We start from the raw sequence: 16,839 nt of genomic DNA, 5'->3' as shown, positions 1-16,839 counted from the left end.
TTGGCAGGCTCTCTATCTCCAAAACTGCAACTCCATCTTCCCTGTTGCTCAAAACCTATGCCTTGGAAGCATTCTGGATTCCCCCTTCTCTCACTTGTTCGTTATCCATCACTGTCTTAAAAATATATCTGAGATCCAATCAATTCCCTCTGCCTCGGCTGCCACCACACTGATCCCCTGGCCGCCACCCTGCCACCCTAAGGTCTGTTCTCCACACAGCCCCCAGGTGTATCTAGTGGCCATGGCTTAGGTTGGATCTAAGTGGTGCAACCCGTTGGCAGAGAAGCAAAACCAGAACCCCACCGCTCATTTAATCCAGCTCAGGAGTTCATTCTGCGTAGCAGGAGGAAGCCTGAGGGTCTCAGAGTGTTCTCAGCGTGCCAGGGCTCTCTGCCCCGAGCGCCCTGAGGCTGAGCCCCCTACACAGGCCTCCCAGGGAATGGCGGGTCAGCCCTCCTGTGGACCCGGAGGTTGACTGTGGTGGAGAGGAGCGGTCAGCAGGGCTGGGGCAGGGCCTGGGTTGGACCGCGGTGAGGGGGAGAGTTGCTCTAGGATTGTGGGTAGCAAGTGCTAGGAGTGTGGAAGGGAACAGTGTCTCACTCACCATCAGGGCAAACATTTCCTGTTGCTCAGAGCAGGTGTTTCACCACCTTCAGGATGCGTCCTCTTCCCAGTTCACCAGGCATGTAAATTCGGGCCCGAATCTTGTTTCTGCGGGGCTCGGCTTTCTCAAGGGGACGTTGAGGTCGCTCTCCCTCAGGGACGCAAGCTTGCGGGCTGGCCTCCTGGGCACTGGGGTGTGAGCTTCCAGCAGGTGTTTCCTCCCTGAATGCTTCTGTGAGGACCAGGCCAGAGCCACAAAGGCCACCATGGGACCATTCCCCTAACTGATGCTGCAACCCCAAGAAAGTTTGGGATGATGGTGGCTGGAACTGGGTGTGCAATGGCCCCACCCCTGGGAGGGTGGAGGAGGAGGAGGCTGCCCAGACCCCAGAGAGCCCCAGGAGCGGCGGCTGCACAGTTCAGGAGGCACAGCTCGGCACGTCTGCAACATGTCCTGGGCTCCTGTCCTGCTGGCGCTCCTCGCCTACCTCACAGGTGAGAACTCCCCAGAGCTCGCAGCCACTGGCCCCTTCCCTTGCCCTGCCCTGCCCCGGGTGTCCATGTCCTTCTGTGTCCCCAGGTTGTGGCCCTCAGCCCATGCTGGATCAGCCGCCTTCTGTGTCCTCGCCCCTCGGAACCACAATCCGTCTGGCCTGCACGTTGAGCAGGGACCATGATGTCAGCATGTATAGCATCTACTGGTACCAGCAGAGGCCCGGACACCCTCCCAGATTCTTGCTGAGATATTTCTCCCATTCAGACAAGAGACAGGGCCCCAAGATCCCTCCACGCTTCTCCGGATCCAAAGATGTGGCCGAGAACACGGGGTATTTGAGCATCTCTGGGCTGCAGCCTGAGGATGAGGCTATGTACTACTGTGCTGTGGGCACCCAGAGCTTGGAGAGGGATAAGATGGAGATGGAGGACGAGGAAGAAAAGGCACCTGCTGCTTCAGTGTCCCAGGCACCCCAGACACACTTACCGTGAACTGAGGACAAAAGGGCGCGCATCGCCACAGAGAGGGCGAGGAGGAGGGTGGGCCGTGGGTTGTGCAGAGCGAAGGAGTCGCTCCTTGTCCAGCTGGGCCCCCATTCGAGGCTGGATTGGGGGATTAAAGCTGCTTGTGTCTTGGGAACTCGTTTGGTCTGACTGGTGTGCTGAATTATACTAAGGTGGCCCCAGCGGCTCTGTGTAAGGTCAAATGGGTGGGACGCACCCAAGAACCAAGGAAGGTACCAAGAGACAGACTCCTGTGGGTTATGGGGGCAGGGGGCTGACATAGCACCTTTGGGGGGACCCTCTGGCCAAGGACAGGACGCTCTGCTGTCACCTGGTTATTTGCAGAAGTTACAGAGTAAGCCAACTTAGAGAGGCCTTTATTGGGCCCCTGGGGAGAGTGGATGCTGAGTGATAGGTCTAGACCAGCCGTGGGCAAACTACGGCACGTGGGCCGGATCCGGCCCGTTTGAAATGAATAAAACTATTGAAATATAAGACCGTACCCTTTTATGTAATGATGTTTGTTAGGTTAGGTGGCTCAGGAGGCGGCACAAGAAATAGAGTCCAGTGAATCAGAAAAGAAAGGAAAGGAAAAGGTTTATTCTGCGTCCCCGGGAGACCCACGTACCCCAAGGACAGGGCACGTGGATTCACACCAACAGGGAGGGGGGCACTTTTTTTATACTGCAGTTGGGTGAGGGGTGGGGACATGAGCTGAGGAATTCTCTGCCGCAGGGGATGGGCGGGGGTATTCAGAAGAAGTCCCTATCTGTGTGGGGGTATGTGGATTCAGGGAGAAGAAGCTGGTATCTGTGTCTGGCACGTTGATCTGTGAGAAATCCCAGGGGAAGTCCATTGTCTCATCACATGTATCTGATCCTGGGCTCTCTCCGACCTAACAATGTTTACTTTGAATTTATATTAGTTCACACAAACACTCCATCCATGCTTTTGTTCCGGCCCTCCGGTCCAGTTTAAGAACCCATTGTGGCCCTCGAGTCAAAAAGTTTGCCCACCCCTGGTCTAGACATTGCTATTGGCATTGGGGGCAGGCCGTCCTGTGCACTGTAGGAAGTTGAGCAGCATCCCTGGCCTCTGCCCACTAAATGCCAGTCCCTGCGCCTTCACGCCCCTGGTTCTGACAACAAAAATGTCTCCAGGCGTTGCCAGATGTCCCCAGCGTGGCAAAACCACTGCAGTTGAGAACCACTGGACAGGGTGAGAGAAATGCATGTACTCTTCTGTGCAGGAGAACAGCAGGGCTGGCAATTATATTTTCTGTCAAGGGCCAGGTAGTAAAATAATTTTGGGTTTCCGGGCCAATGACTATACATTCTCTCAGCTACTGAATTCTGTCCTGATAGCACGAAAGCAGCCGCAGACAAGATGTAAACAAGTGCGCATGGCCTTTCTGATTCAGCTTCATTCACAGAAGCAGGCGGGGCTGGGCCGGATATGGCACTTGGGCCACAGTTTGCCAACCTCTGTTCCAGAGAAGCACCCCAGTTCCTGCCTCCAGGTTTTAAACAAGCCATGCTTGGTATGGTGATCGAGGTCACCCTCAAATCCTCCTGCCTGACGGTCCCAGGGATGCTAAACCTCTGGACCCACCAAGGGACCTGGAGGCAGGAGGGGCGCGGGCTCCCCAATTAGCTTGTTGGGTGACAAGGGAACAGGTGAGCTCCTGCAACCCTGACCCACAGCGCAGCACCCTGAGCCCCTGGGTGGTGGGTCACATCCTATGCACAGAGAGGTGCCAGGCACACCATCTCCTCTGTGCCCCCAGACTTGGCTGAGAACGCCCACTTATCATGGCTAAAATGACCCGGGGGTAGGGGATGCCCCAGAAAGATAGGCAGAGGTGCCTGAGTCTCTTTTGTAAAACAATGGCCCCAACTCATAGCCTATTTCAGGTGCCCTTTGAACTCTCACTTCCTCAAATGCACAGAGTTCTTTCTGCATCAGGCCTTTGTTCCTGAAGAGGAGACTCCAGGCTCATGTTTTTGGTTTTGGGGGGTGTTTTTTTATGCAAGAGAAAGTTTATTTAGAAAGTCACAGAGGTAGAAGTGAGTTATAGAAACAATGGGCTCAAAAACAAGTTACAGCAAAAGAAGGGCCTTGGACTTCAGGAGAGAGAGAGAGAGAGAGAGAGAGAGAGAGAGAGAGAGAGAGAGAGAATGCTCTGGGGGAAAAGGGTGTGAAAAAGGGGATTGGGAAAGGTGTGGGCATGCTACATAGAGAGAGATGCTAGACTATATTTTTATTGATTTTTAGAGAGGAAGGAAGGGAGACAGAGAGAGAGAAACATGGATCGGTTGCCTCCCATACACGTCCTGACCAGGGATCACACCCTCAACCTAGCTAACCCACAACCTAGGTATGTGCTCTGACCTGAATCCAACCCACAACCTTCTGGTATATGGGACCACCTCCAACCACTGAGCCAACCAGCCAGGGCAGGCTCATGTTTTTAAAGGCCAGGCAGGTGGTCCCAAAGGACCCGTCTCTGCCTGTAACCTGCCCTTCTGCGTCCATCCTTTGTCATTCCAGGATTCCATGCTACGACAATAGACCCAGAGAACCAGCGTTGTACTGGCCTCCTCCATCATCTTAATGCCCCTGCCCCACCAGATTCCTGCGGGGCCAGACCCTGGCCTCAGGCCTCGGGCCAGGCAGAGTGTGAGTCTTAGCTCCGGTCAGCCTTGGCAGGGTCAGTTGAATTCTAGGCCAGCATTTCCAATGTTGTATATAAAGAGTATAATAATAGCACCCATAAATTCATAGAAAGTGCTTACCTGGGCTTAACTATAATGGGTGCTCAATGAAATAGTAGTATCATTACTTCTTCATTGGTCACCAGGCCTGGCCTTCTCCCTAGTCCAATCCCCTCGTTATTCCCAGATCCAGCCTTGCCTGCACTCCTTCTCTCTAACCTTGGATTGTCTCCCGCTCTCAACAGCACGTACGCAAGACATTTCTGTCATTTCCAATTCCCTGCTGGCTACATTTTTTTAAAGGAAACAGGTGAAATTAGTTTTACCCCAATATATCCCAGATACTGTCATTTCAACATGCAATCAATATAAAATTAGTTATAAGATGGTTTAAACTCTTTCTTTTCAATCTTCAAAATCCAGTGTGTATTTTACACTGTGGTTCATCTCCGTTTGGAGCAGCCACGTTCCCAGGGAGTACAGAGACAGGACAGGACAGGTTGGAGGAAGAAAATTCAGACTCCTTATCATGACACAGCCTTTGGAGGTGGCCCAGCTCTGAACCAAGTCCCATGTCTTGTGTGTCCCCGACCCCCCCACTGTCTGTGTCATATTAAACCACCTGCACTTGACCCAACACTTGCTTCTCTTGGTTGCCTCCAAACCTTTGCTCAGGGTGTTTCCTTGCTGCCCCTTGTCAGTGACCTCCAGCTGGCTGCACGGACTCAGGGTTCCACCATGACCTCAAATCTCACTCCTTGGGCAAGATTCCCCTGACCTGTTTATTCAGTTACTGACTTCCTGCGATCTGCAGACGTGTGTTTTCCTAACTATATTTAGCACCTGCCATGCAGCTCTACGTTTATTTTGCAAGTTTCTCTCTCCTCCACGAAACTGCACATTCTCAGTGGGCAAGATCCGTTCATCTCATTGTATGTGTGATGGACGCTAGGAGATAATAGAGTTGGGTGAAGAGATGAAGGAGTAAACGCATGCATAACTGCATGAAGCCGTGGCTTCCAAAGACCCTGCCATTCCAGGATCCCATGAGATGGCTGGGGTCACTGTGATTCCCTAAGAAGGGAAAGCTCTGTCACCATTCTCTCTCTCTCTCTCTCTCTCTCTCTCTCTCTCTCTCTCACACCCCTTCTGATGCCTGGTATGTGACACCGGTGATTAGAGTCAGCAACCAGAAGTGGTGAGGAAAGGAAAAGCTTAAAATAGACTAACACAGGGACAGGAACACTTGGGATACGTTCTGTATTGGTAACGGAGACACGAGATAGTGGAGAAGTTGGGATCTGCTGCCTGGCATAGCAAAGTGTCAACGGGGCTCCTGACTGTGATACGGAACAAGAGTGTGGGGTGCTAAGAGCTGTGGTTTGTGCATATAAAGGCTTGATGGGGCTCCCAAGTTTTACACAGAAACATAGAACCCAATGGGCTCGGACACGTCAGCAGTGGTGCTAAAGACGAGGGACCCAAACATTCTGACCTGAGTTGGACTCTGAGACCCCTGGGAGGGTATCTGAGGAAGAACCAGGGGCCTGTGGAGGATGGAGCATGCCGATCAGATGGAGGGAAATGCCAGGGCCCCCCGTGCCTACCCAAGGCCAGTGTGGTTGTGACATGATTTGGCAAGATGAGCTACGGGAGGTGGCCCCACGGAAAGAAGGAGGGTGGAATTAACACGTGAAGCCCGTTAGGACACAAAGAACTCTGGCATTTCATCCTAAGTCGCATGTTTGTGACGTAGGCACAACACTCAAATCCATTGGTTCATTATGGGATGCAAAATGGGGATATTTTCCTTCTAGCATTTCTGCTTCACTTATTAACTAGAAAACTTCTACAAAGAACACTTCCACTCATCAATGATTTAGTCGCCTGAGGGACTGCTTCTATAGCAAAGGCAAGATCAGTGTTTGATGTTTTTCTTCTTTATTTACCAACTATCAAAATAACAAGTCAGTGTGCCAGCATCACACAACTTGAGTTTGTTAGTATCACTAGAAGTGCATGGGTATAAGCATATCTGAGGTATTTAAATCCATGGCAATTATTATAAGTATTCTATCTTTGGCCAGTGCAAGCGCTGTAAAATTGGTCTCCAACCAAAAACATGTTGATGTGTCAAAAATAGTATATCCCGGCCGGCGTGGCTCCGTGGTTGGTCACGGTTCGATTCCCCTTCAGGGCACATGCCTGGCTGTGGGCTTGATCCCCATTAGGGTGTGTGCAGGAGGCAGCCAATCAATGATTCTCTCTCATTATTGATATGTCTATCTTTCTTTCTCAAACCAATAAAAACATATGTTTTTTTTCATTTTTAAAAATAAAAGTAGCCGAATTTATATATATATATATACTGTGACCAGCCAAGTTGACACATAAAATTAACCATCACACTGGCAGCTACATCATCACCCTCATGTTGAATGAAACCTCTTGGCTTTGTAGACGTTTTGAACCTTCCAAAATAGCAGCCACTACCCCAAAGACAGCTCGGGAGCCATCCTGCAGGTCCAGCGACCCTGAGAACCTGGGATTTTCTAGAAAATTTGCACCTGGGACCTCGGGAAGGTGGTCCACATGCCTGCTCCGATGATGGCCTGAGAGAGAAGAGTCCATGGTGGCTGTAGCGAAGACTCAGGCCTGTGGGGTGGAGAGTGAGCAAGGGAGTGACCAGCAGGAGGCTGGGGGAGGGAGGGTGCCCTTTGACAAGGAGCAGGGCAGAAGTGACTGGACAGGGACACACCCCCTGCTCCAGGAGAGAAGGCAGGACAGGGCACAGAGGAGCCAGGGTTGGAGGAAACAGGCCTGGGCGGCCGGGCTGCAGCTGCACCACCTGGGCAGGCCCAGCCCAGCCCGGCCCTCAGTGTCCAGCCAGGTCTGGATTCCTGACCGTGGCCACCACAAGAGGATGTGGTTTCCAGCAGCCGTTGCCTAGAGGCTGAGGCAGGTAGAGGGACTGAGGTGGAGGGAGCAGCTGGGGTCCCTGCGCTTAGAGACAGTCCTTTCTCCTCTCCGAGACCTGGGCTGTCCCCGGAGGAACCCCCACTTCTGGGTCCTGGGCACTGGTGAGTGTCACACCCACACGGGGGTTCTGGGATGGAGCGGCTTCAGCTTGGACCCCTGGGACAGCTCCCCAGGGGAGCCCAGGTCAGAGGCACAAAGGACTAAGCACCTCAAAAGGGAGAAGCTGGACTGGATGAGGGGCGTCCCAGGGGTTCCTCCATACCCCGAGACATTAGCCGGTCAGTCGGTGACAGCGCCGTGACCGTGGCTAGACAAACACAAGCAGGAGGTCTGGGTGTCCCAACTCCACCAGGGCATGTGGCATCCATGAAATCCACTCTGGGGCCCTGGGAAGAGCCTCAGGGAGATGGACACGCCATGGGTGTGGCGCTGCCCAGGACACACTGGGTCTGCGGGGCCTGGGACACAGGCTCTGAAGCAAAGGTGGTTGCAAGCATGAGCTGGATGTGGCGCGCCGCTTTTATAATCTTTATAATTACATCACAATCCCCGACTTGAACATTGGCTTCTTGCTAAACCAATACCTGTTTCCTCCCCTGTCACCACTACCGCCCAGGTCTGGTCAGAAGAGGAGCCCCAGGCCTAGGCCATAGCTGAACTCAGGTGACCCCTGGCCCACCGGACGCCGGGCAGGAGCAGGTGTGCCCCACACAAGGCCCCAGGGGCCCAGCCAGGCTGGCAGCTGTGGTGGGGGCAGTTGAACCCTGGATCCTGACCACAGCATGGCAGTTGGCAGATGCCCCGCTGGGAGAGACCCTCAGGAGTAACGGCCATGGCCCTGGAGGGGGCGGGGCACTGGGGGCAGCGACCAGAAAAGGCCCGGGCGGATGAGAGGGCCATGGCCCGGGCGCACTGGGACAGTCACTGTCAGCGAGAGGGACAGAGGCACCTGCCGACCTAACCCTCCCCACTGGACGCGTACGCCAGCAGGTCAGCCAGGGGTGCCTTTGACTCTGAGCGCAGATGAGGCCCAGAATAGGGCCGGTGGGCTATGAGGCCCGCAGGGGGCAGAGCCCTGGCTTCAGGCAGCACTGGCCCCTGATGCTGCTGGGCCTGGCCGTGGGCGCCCATGGCCTGCTGTCCTCGACCACGGCACCTCACAGCAGGGCTCCAAGCTCTGGAGCCCCGACAAGGAGCAGCCCTAGGAGCCTGTGGGGAAGGTAAGGGGCTGAGTGAGTCATGTGGGGGACCTGAGGGTCCCTGAGCTCAAATTGGGAGTGTGGGACAGAGCGTGGCAATGAGGGGCAAGGGGAGAGAAGGGAGGGTCGGCTGGAGAGCAGGGGCCTGGGCAGATGCTGGCAGAGTTGACCTTTTGTTCAGTGTGGATTTGTTTGCATTGATTTTTACTTTTTAATATTTTATTGAAATGTATTTATCTACTTTACTGGGGTTTTTGGCACCCCTTAAATTTTGCACCCAAGACTAGTGCCTCACCTGGTCTTCTGGGTGGGGCAGAAACGGAGGCAGGGGCAGGACGTCCCATGGGTGTGGGTGCTCTTGTCCCAGGGAGCCGGGCCTCCTTCTCTTAGCTGATGAGCTACGTCCTCACTCTCCCCCTCTGAGTAGGCACCACTCCCTGGAGCAGGGGGCACAGACCCTGGCTGATGCCTTGAGGTGGGGGTACCTTCCCTGGTGTCCTCGGGTCACCAGGCCCTGAACCAAAGATCTTCAGCCTGGGCTGCCTCTTGGGACTGTCCTCCCAGGGGCCCACGCCCACCCAGGACACAGACACCTCCATGGGAAAGGCCTAGGGTGAGGGCTTGTGAGGGCCTTGGTCTGTCCCACCTTGATGTGTGGCCCCGGCCCCTCCCCTGTGTGTGGTGGGAACTCCTGGACCAAGGGCTGAGCATCTGGAACCACTTAAGAGAATCAGTGGCACAATGACACCCTGATCCTGGGCAGCAGTCATTTTAGGGGCAGACCCTCCCTCAAATGGCCCCACAGGGCGATCCCGCTGTCATCCAATTCACAGATGAGGATAGAAGCTCAGAGAGGTGAGGGGACCTGCCCAAAGTCACACAGCTGGTGCAGACTCCAGGGCCCACGCTCAATGGCCTCCAGCCATCCCCATCTCCAGCCCCTAAACCGGGCTGACAAGTCCACCTCTCCGGGCCTCAGTTTCCCCCTCTGCAAAGTGCAGGGTCCGAACAGGAGGAGGGCCTTGCGGCCTGGAACCCACACCAGGGATGCTGGGGCCGCCGTGATGAAGGGCTGGGATGGAGAGAGCTGATCGGCTGCTACTCCAGCAGGGCAGCAGGGAGGTGGGTCAGCACCTGTGGGTGTCAGGCCAGGACTGGCGTCTCCGTGTCCTGCAGGAACCGCTGAGCAAGGGCAGGGCCCAGGAAAGCATGAGGAGAGATGGAGCCCCCATCAGGGTCAAAGGCTGAGGCCGGGATCCCAGGGGAGCAAGAGTCTGCCCCACTCAGGTCCACCCTGAGAGGGGGGCGGGTAAAGCGACACCACACGCAGGGGGATGCCTGCGGGACAGAGGCACCCACAGGGAAGGGCGGAGGAGGCCCCACTGCGGAGGGAGCACAGATAGTGCGACCCACCTCCGAAAGCTGCCAGTGGTCCCCCGAGCTGGGGCGGTGGGTCCTGGGACCGAGGGGGTCTGAGGGGAGGTCGGGCAGGTGGGCAGGCCCAGACCTGGAGGACCCATCCTTGGAGGACAGACCTCACCTGGGAGTCCTGAGGGATGTTGCAAGAAAACGACATGACCAGACTTGGGTGGGTGGGAGGGGATGGAAATCGGGACTAGAGAGACCTCGGGAGGGCGTGGCGGTGGCCCAGGCAGAGTGGACAGATATGTGGGCAGATTCAGAAGGTGGGATCAGAAGGTGGGAGGAACGGGAAGGGAAGAGCCAGGATGCCCCCGGCCTTTTTCGCTGTTGTTAATCCTCACCCGAGGATATTTTCTTCCATCGATTTTTTGGGTTTTTGTTGTTGTTTGTTTCTTTTTTTCTTCCATCGATTTTTAGAGTGGAAGGGAGGGAGGAAGGGGAAGAGAGAGAGAGGAACATCGATGTGAGAGAGACACATTGATTGGTTGCTTCCCACATGCACACCATGGGGTGGGGATCCTGCAACCCAGGTACTCCTGTCCTTGACCATGTGCCCTTGACTGAGAATTGAACCCAAAACCCCTTGGTCCATGGGCTGACGCTCTAACCACTGAGCAAATCAGCCAGGGCACCCCCTGCCTTTTTTGATAGACAGTTAAGAGAACACGGTGACTGCATCAGTGTGTCCTGTATCTCAACAAAATGGTCCGAGAGAAGGGGTGGTCTGCAAAGAGCTGCTCTTCCCCAAGAACATCCGCTCACTGAGGGGCCACTCAGGGTCGGGGGATACAGAGAGGGTCAGTGTGAACCAAGAGGGTCGTGTCCAGTCCTGGGGACAGACCCCTGGACACTTCAGGAGCAGTAAAGTGGCCGGGGGCCTGCCCAAGCTGGTCTTAGAGATGGAGGGTGCTGACCAATGATGGGAATGCTCCAGGCAGAGAGCAGCATCGGCCAAGAGGAAAGGGAGGTGTGCAGAGGAGGCAGGGAGCTGGGGGAAGGGGTGGGAGAGGCAGACCCAGGAAAGGGGGAGGCGTTGTTTTTAATTTCAAATTCTACTGTCGTTGCTGGTGTAAGTGAAAGTATTTGACTTGTACATTAATCTCGTATCTTGAAACCTTGCTGTAATAGCTTATTAGCTCCAAGAGGGTGTGTGTGTTTTTCTAATCCTACCTGAGGATTTATTTTTCCTATTGATTTTAGAGAAAGTGGAAAGGAGGGAGGAGTGGGGCGGGGGGGGGGGGTGGAGAAAGAGAGAGAGAGAAACATAGATGTGAGAGAGACACATTGCTTGGTTGCCTCCCACATGTGCCCCAAACTGGGCCAGGGATCAAACCTGCAACAGAGGTACGAGGTACGTGCTCTTGACCAGAATCTGTTCGCAGGCCAACAATCTAACCACTGAGTAAAACTGGATTTGTGTGTGTGTGTGTGTGTGTGTGTGTGTGTGTGTGTGTGTGTGTGAATTCTTTTGGGTTTTCTACACAATCTCATTATCCATTTATTTCTTCTCTTGCAATCGGTATACCTTTTATTTCACTATCTTATTGCATTAGCCACTGCTCTTCAATTTTCAGTACAATATTGAAAAGCAGTGGTGAGAAGAAATATCTTTACCTTGTTACTGACCTTAGCAGGAAAGCTTCAAGTTTCTCCCATTATGATGTTAGCTATAGGTTTTTGTGTGGGGTTTTTTTATTGAGTTTTAGGAAGAGAGCTAGAGAATGAGAGAGAGAGAGAGAGAGAGAGAGAGAGAGAGAGAGAGAGAGAGAGAAACTTTGACTTGTTGTTCCACTTATTTATGCATACATTGGTTGTCTTGTATGTGCCCTCACTGAGGATTGAACCTACACCTTGCTGTATTGGGATGATGCTCTAACCAGCTGACCTACTCAGCCAGGGGTAGCTATAGGTTTTTTGTAGATACCTTTTAGCAAGTTAAGTTCTCCTGTGAGAGTTTTTATCATGAATGGGTGTTGAATTTTGTCAACTGTTTTTTTCTGCATCTAGTAACATAGTCATGTGATTTTTCTTCCTTAGCCTGTTGATGTGATAGATTACATTAATTGATTTTCAAATGTTGAACCAGTCTTGCATGCCTGAGATAAATCCCACTTGATCATGGTGCATAATTCTTTTTATACATTGTTGGATTTGACTTGTAAATATTTTTTGAGGATTTTTTGCATCTATATTCATGAGAGATATGTCTTTAGTTTTCTTATAATGTCTTGCTCTGCTTTTGGTATTAGGGTAATACCAGCCTCATAGAATGAGTTAAAGTGGGAAATTTTATGCTATGTTTATTTTACCACAATAAAGAAAATGACACTATATAGATAGATAAATATTAGGTGTACTTTTTAAAGTGCACTTCTATATTGCTTACTTTTATATATGCAATTTTAAAACAATAAAAAATTAATGCAAAAAAAATCTTATATTTGCATCACAAAACCAACCACTGCTGACTGGACCAGCTTCTAAGGTGAAAATGCAGAAATGCTTACAACCAATAAGGCCCAACTCAATGCCACATTTTGTATGAGTGGGAAGTTAAAAGCAGCAAAACAAAATCTGGGGCTTCTAGTTTTAACTTTAAAAGGGAATATTTAGATGCTGAGTTTAAGAACACAGACTTCCGGCCTGGAGGTGAGCGGACAGGGACAGGGTGGGGGGTGGGGGAGGGCGGTGAGAACACTCACGATCACGCGTGACCAGGTGAAGTCAGAAAAGAACTGGGTTGGGAGAAGGGTGGCCAGCCTCAGTTGGATGTGGCGAGTTGCGGTTCCTGTGGGCCGTCCAGCTGGAGACGCTCATAGGCAGTTTAGGCAGAGCCTCGGAGAGAGAAGGCTTGGAGCTGGATAGACTAGAGCAGCGGTTCTCAACCTGTGGGTCGCGACCTCTTTGGTGTTCGAACGACCCTTTCACAGGGGTCGCCTAAGACCATCCTGCATATCAGATATTTACATGATGATTCATAACAGTAGCAACATTACAGTGATGAAGTAGCAACGAAAATAATTTTATGGTTGGGTCACAACATGAGGAACTGTATTTAAAGGGCCAGAAGGTTGAGAACCACTGGACTAGAGCCTCACCATACAGGCGGTGGTGGGAATCCACAGTGTGAGATGGCAAAGAATGGGTCCGTGACCATGTATGGGCCGTAAAGAAAGGAAAGCCAGAGGAGGGAAAGAGTGAGAGGTCTCAGGTCGCAGGGGAAGAGAGTCACTGGAAAGAGGATCCACCTCTGTGTTGCATCCGGCAAAAAGTTAAGGTACAAGAGGAACTGGGAGGGGATCTCAGACTTGACAGAGAAGAGGGACCTGTCAGCCTTAACCAAGAGGTTTTAGGGAGAGATGGAGATGAGAACCGGGGGCCCTGCCATGTCTCAGCACATGAGACTGTTACTGGCAGACAAGTGCTTGGGGGCCATTATTAATGGATGGTTGGATGGATGGGTGGTGGATGGAGGAATTAATGGATGGACAGAACGAGTGGTTTAAGAGATCGGAGAAGGCTTCATAAAGAGAACTGAATCGTGTCTTGATGTGTGGAGACACAGGCAAAGGGTTCTCTCCGTGGGAACACTGTGAGTCGGGAATGACCTGGTGTCCTGGGCCCAGGGAAGAAGCCCACCTGGCTGGACCGTGGGGAATTGTGGGGAAGGAACCCTCAGAGTCCCTAGGATGAGGCCAGGAGAGGTCAAGCCGATCAAGCAAGTTCAGGATCCTCCGGCCGCACCGCACAGCTGCCTGGAGGGACACATCGGCACTAGGGATTCCCGGGACCAGGCCAGCCTCGGGGGATCACACGCTAGGTGACTCCAAAGCACAGGTGGTACCTGCCTCGGAAGGGAGCCGGCCGCCCACCTGCCCCACCCCCTGCTGCAGCCTGTGCCCATCGTACCCAGCAGGTTCCTGCTCAGGACCGGCCCCCAGGGGACAGGCCCCAGGTGCTGGCCCGGCGGGTTTTGGTCCGATCTTCAGTCGCCGTGGTACGTCTTCAGCAGCGGGACCCAGCTCATCGTCCTGGGTAAGCGGCTCTCATCACCTTTTCCCTGGCGTCCCACCCTCTGCTGTCTTGGGAAACACTCCTCTCTCTGTAGGCTGCTTCCCCTCTGCCCTCCCGGCCGTCAGAACCATCCCCAGGCCCTGGACTGTGTGGCTCAGTTCTTTGGGTGTCGGCACCAAAAGGTTGCTGGCTTGATTCCTGGTCAGGGGGCATTTCGATGTTTCTCTTCCTTGCCCCCCCAACCCCCCAAAAAATACATAAAAATATCTAATAGGGAAAAATAGCTGATCCCCACCTCTCTCTATAAGTTCTGGGGGAGATGGGTTGGTCTCAGGGTAACCAGCAGGGAGGGCCCAACAGCAGGAGTAGCCACGTCCAGAGTCTGGCAGCTTGAAGCAGCTGGGTCCCGGGGCTGAGGCTGGGGTTTGGCCTAGGAATGGGGCTCCTGTCTGTCTTGCAGGACAGACACCCACAAGGGGACTAGACAGTCCGGAGGCCCTGGGGTCTGGGCCGAGGGCTCGATGCCCATCCCCATGGGGAGAGCCATACAGTCGTCTGGGGACAGGGCTGAGGCTGTGACCACAACCTCCAGGGGCACAGGGTCAGCCCGAGGGAGGCCTATGGAAGGTGGAGCTAAAGCTCTCCAGGCTGTGAGGACATGGGGAGGCAAAGACAAGGTGCGGCAGGTAAGGTGGCCAGCAGCTAGGTGGCCAGCAGCTAGGTCCCAGGACAGCGGTCAGAGAGGAGCAGGTTCTGTGAGGCACAGACTCACCTGTCCCTGGAGCCCACAATCTCTGTCCAAGGTTCGGCCACCCACCTTCCTCTAGGGAGCATTGGACTCAGAGATGACAATGTGGGGAGTGGACCGGGGTCAGGGGGGGCTCAGAGCTGCAAACTGGCCCATGAAGTCAGTTGTCAGAGGTCCTGGGGTGGCGTGGGGCCACAGTGCCCGTCATCAGGGGGAGCAGCGCCAAAGATGCAGCCGAGGTGCAGGGTGCTGGGTCAGGGCACAAGGGGCAGGAGGCAGGCAGGGCCTGAGAGGCCTCTGGGCTTCGGCCTCAGCCCTCATTGGCTGGGTGCCCAAGGGCGACGGGGGGCGCCAGGCCCCTCTGTGTGCTGGGCTCGGGCTTGGGCCTCCCCACACACCCTCAGGCCGGTTGGGGGAGCCCATATCTCAGAGGCCTGGGGCTCCAGAAGGATGAGTGAGGTGGGGCCTGACGCTGGGCTGAGGGCTCGGGAGTCTGAGCCAGACCCCACACTCAGACTCAGGAGACTGGGGGGAGGGAGGTCAGCCTGCCCCGCTTACACTCGGGGAAACTGAGGCTACAGGTGGAGGGGCTTGGCCAGATCACCAGGAGGTAAATTGGAAGGGCTTCTGGACGGGTGGGGGTGGCCTGCTGTCCAGGGGCTGAGAGAAAGGAGGAGACAAAGAAGGAAGGAGGGTCCCCTGGGGGAACAAACATGGCCACAATGGACGGGTCACAGAGGATGCAGATTAGCAGGGGGGCTGCACCAACACCCGCTCCCCCTCTGCGTCTCACACCCCTTCTCTGTCCACATAGGTCAGCCCGCGTCCGCACCCTCGGTCACTCTGTTCCCGCCCTCCTCTGAGGAGCTCCACACCAACAAGGCCACGCTGGTGTGTCTCATCAGCGGCTTCTACCCGGGCAGCGTGACGGTGGCCTGGAAGGCCAACGGCAACCCCGTCAGCCAGGGCGTGGAGACCACCAAGCCCTGGAGACAGAGCAACAACAAGTACGCGGCCAGCAGCTACCTGAGCCTGACGCCCGACAAGTGGAAATCTGGCGGCAGCTACAGCTGCCAGGTCACGCACGAGGGGGGCACCGTGGAGAAGACCGTGGTCCCCGCGGAGTGTTCCTAGGGCCCTGAGCCCCCCACCCTCGGGGGCTGGAGCCTGGGCACCTCTGGGAGGGTCTTTCCTTCCACCTGAGTCATCCCCAGCCCCAGCCCGGCTCCCTGAACCCCATCAATTCTCAAAACGTTCTAGTCAATCAGAACCCATGCTCTCTGCTCATTCTTGTCTAGTCTCGTATTTAACCTGTGGCTTCCCCTGGTTCTCGGAGTGGGTGGGAGAATCCTTTGTGCCCAGCAGGAGTTTCCTGGGGCACCTCCCAGGAACCTGACCAGGACACAAGGAGTCCGGTCACCATTCAGTCCCTCTGCCCTCTCCTTCCCCAGTTCCTCCTCCAACCCATTATGTCCCTCCCTCTTGATCGGATGGAGCTGGCCAAGGCCAGTGACTGCCAGATAAGCTCTCATTCCCTGCCCTGGTGCAGATGCCCTCTGTTCCCGGCCCTCGCCCCCTGGGATGCCCTGCTCCCTCCATGCCCAGCTCAGCTCCTGCTCACCCTCGCCCCTTCCCTTTCACCCCGTCAGGCAGGACCCCCCGCCATGGGGTCCAGGACACTCCAGCAGAATCAGTCTTTGTTTTTTGGTAATACTCACCTGAGGATATTTTTCCTATTGATTTTTAGAGAAAGAGAGGGAAGGAGAGAAAGATCAATGTGAGAGAGACACACCAATTTCACACCCACCTTGGTTTCTAGGTTATCAGATACTAAAGATGGGGTTCTCCCATAAGAAAAGGGGTTCTCTTTCCCCACCCCAGTAAATCGAGGCATCGGCATTCTAGTAAATATATCCATTTTGTGTGATGCTTGTGAATGTCCAATTATCCCCAAGAGTTGGGCAACTCTGAACAGATTGAGGCAATTTGGTTTTCACCTTGGCCCGAGATGACTAAACCCACGTGCCACCTCTGATAAACCCCGGCAGCAACTGGCTGGGGCTCCAGCGTAGCATCCAGACATGTTCTTCCCGACTGCCGGGGGGATCTGACACTACGTCGCACTTTTGGTAAGTCACTGGCCTCAGTTTCCCCACTGTAA

At 54.2% G+C, this 16,839-nt stretch overlaps 1 protein-coding gene and 1 gene segment (V, D, J or C); both read left to right on the top strand.

Annotated features, from left to right (window-relative positions):
* The first annotated feature begins 554 nt into the window (after positions 1-554).
* LOC132221744 (immunoglobulin iota chain-like) lies at positions 555-1,723 on the top strand. Its single transcript, XM_059676086.1, has 2 exons — positions 555-1,098; positions 1,184-1,723. The coding sequence occupies exons 1-2, from the start codon at positions 1,053-1,055 to the stop codon at positions 1,588-1,590; spliced, it is 453 nt and encodes a 150-aa protein (XP_059532069.1). The 5' UTR covers positions 555-1,052; the 3' UTR covers positions 1,591-1,723.
* Positions 1,724-7,995: 6,272 nt separating this feature from the next.
* LOC132221745 (immunoglobulin lambda constant 6-like) lies at positions 7,996-16,005 on the top strand. The segment is given in 3 exon segments: positions 7,996-8,515; positions 13,830-13,951; positions 15,493-16,005. Coding segments are annotated over 3 exon segments (639 nt in total).
* The last annotated feature ends 834 nt before the right edge of the window (positions 16,006-16,839 follow it).

This window comes from Myotis daubentonii, chromosome 19, assembly GCF_963259705.1.
Source record: "Myotis daubentonii chromosome 19, mMyoDau2.1, whole genome shotgun sequence".
Taxonomy (NCBI): domain Eukaryota; kingdom Metazoa; phylum Chordata; class Mammalia; order Chiroptera; family Vespertilionidae; genus Myotis; species Myotis daubentonii.
The sequence above is the reverse complement of the archived record's forward strand: the minus strand, read 5'-3'. Positions and strand labels throughout refer to the sequence as shown.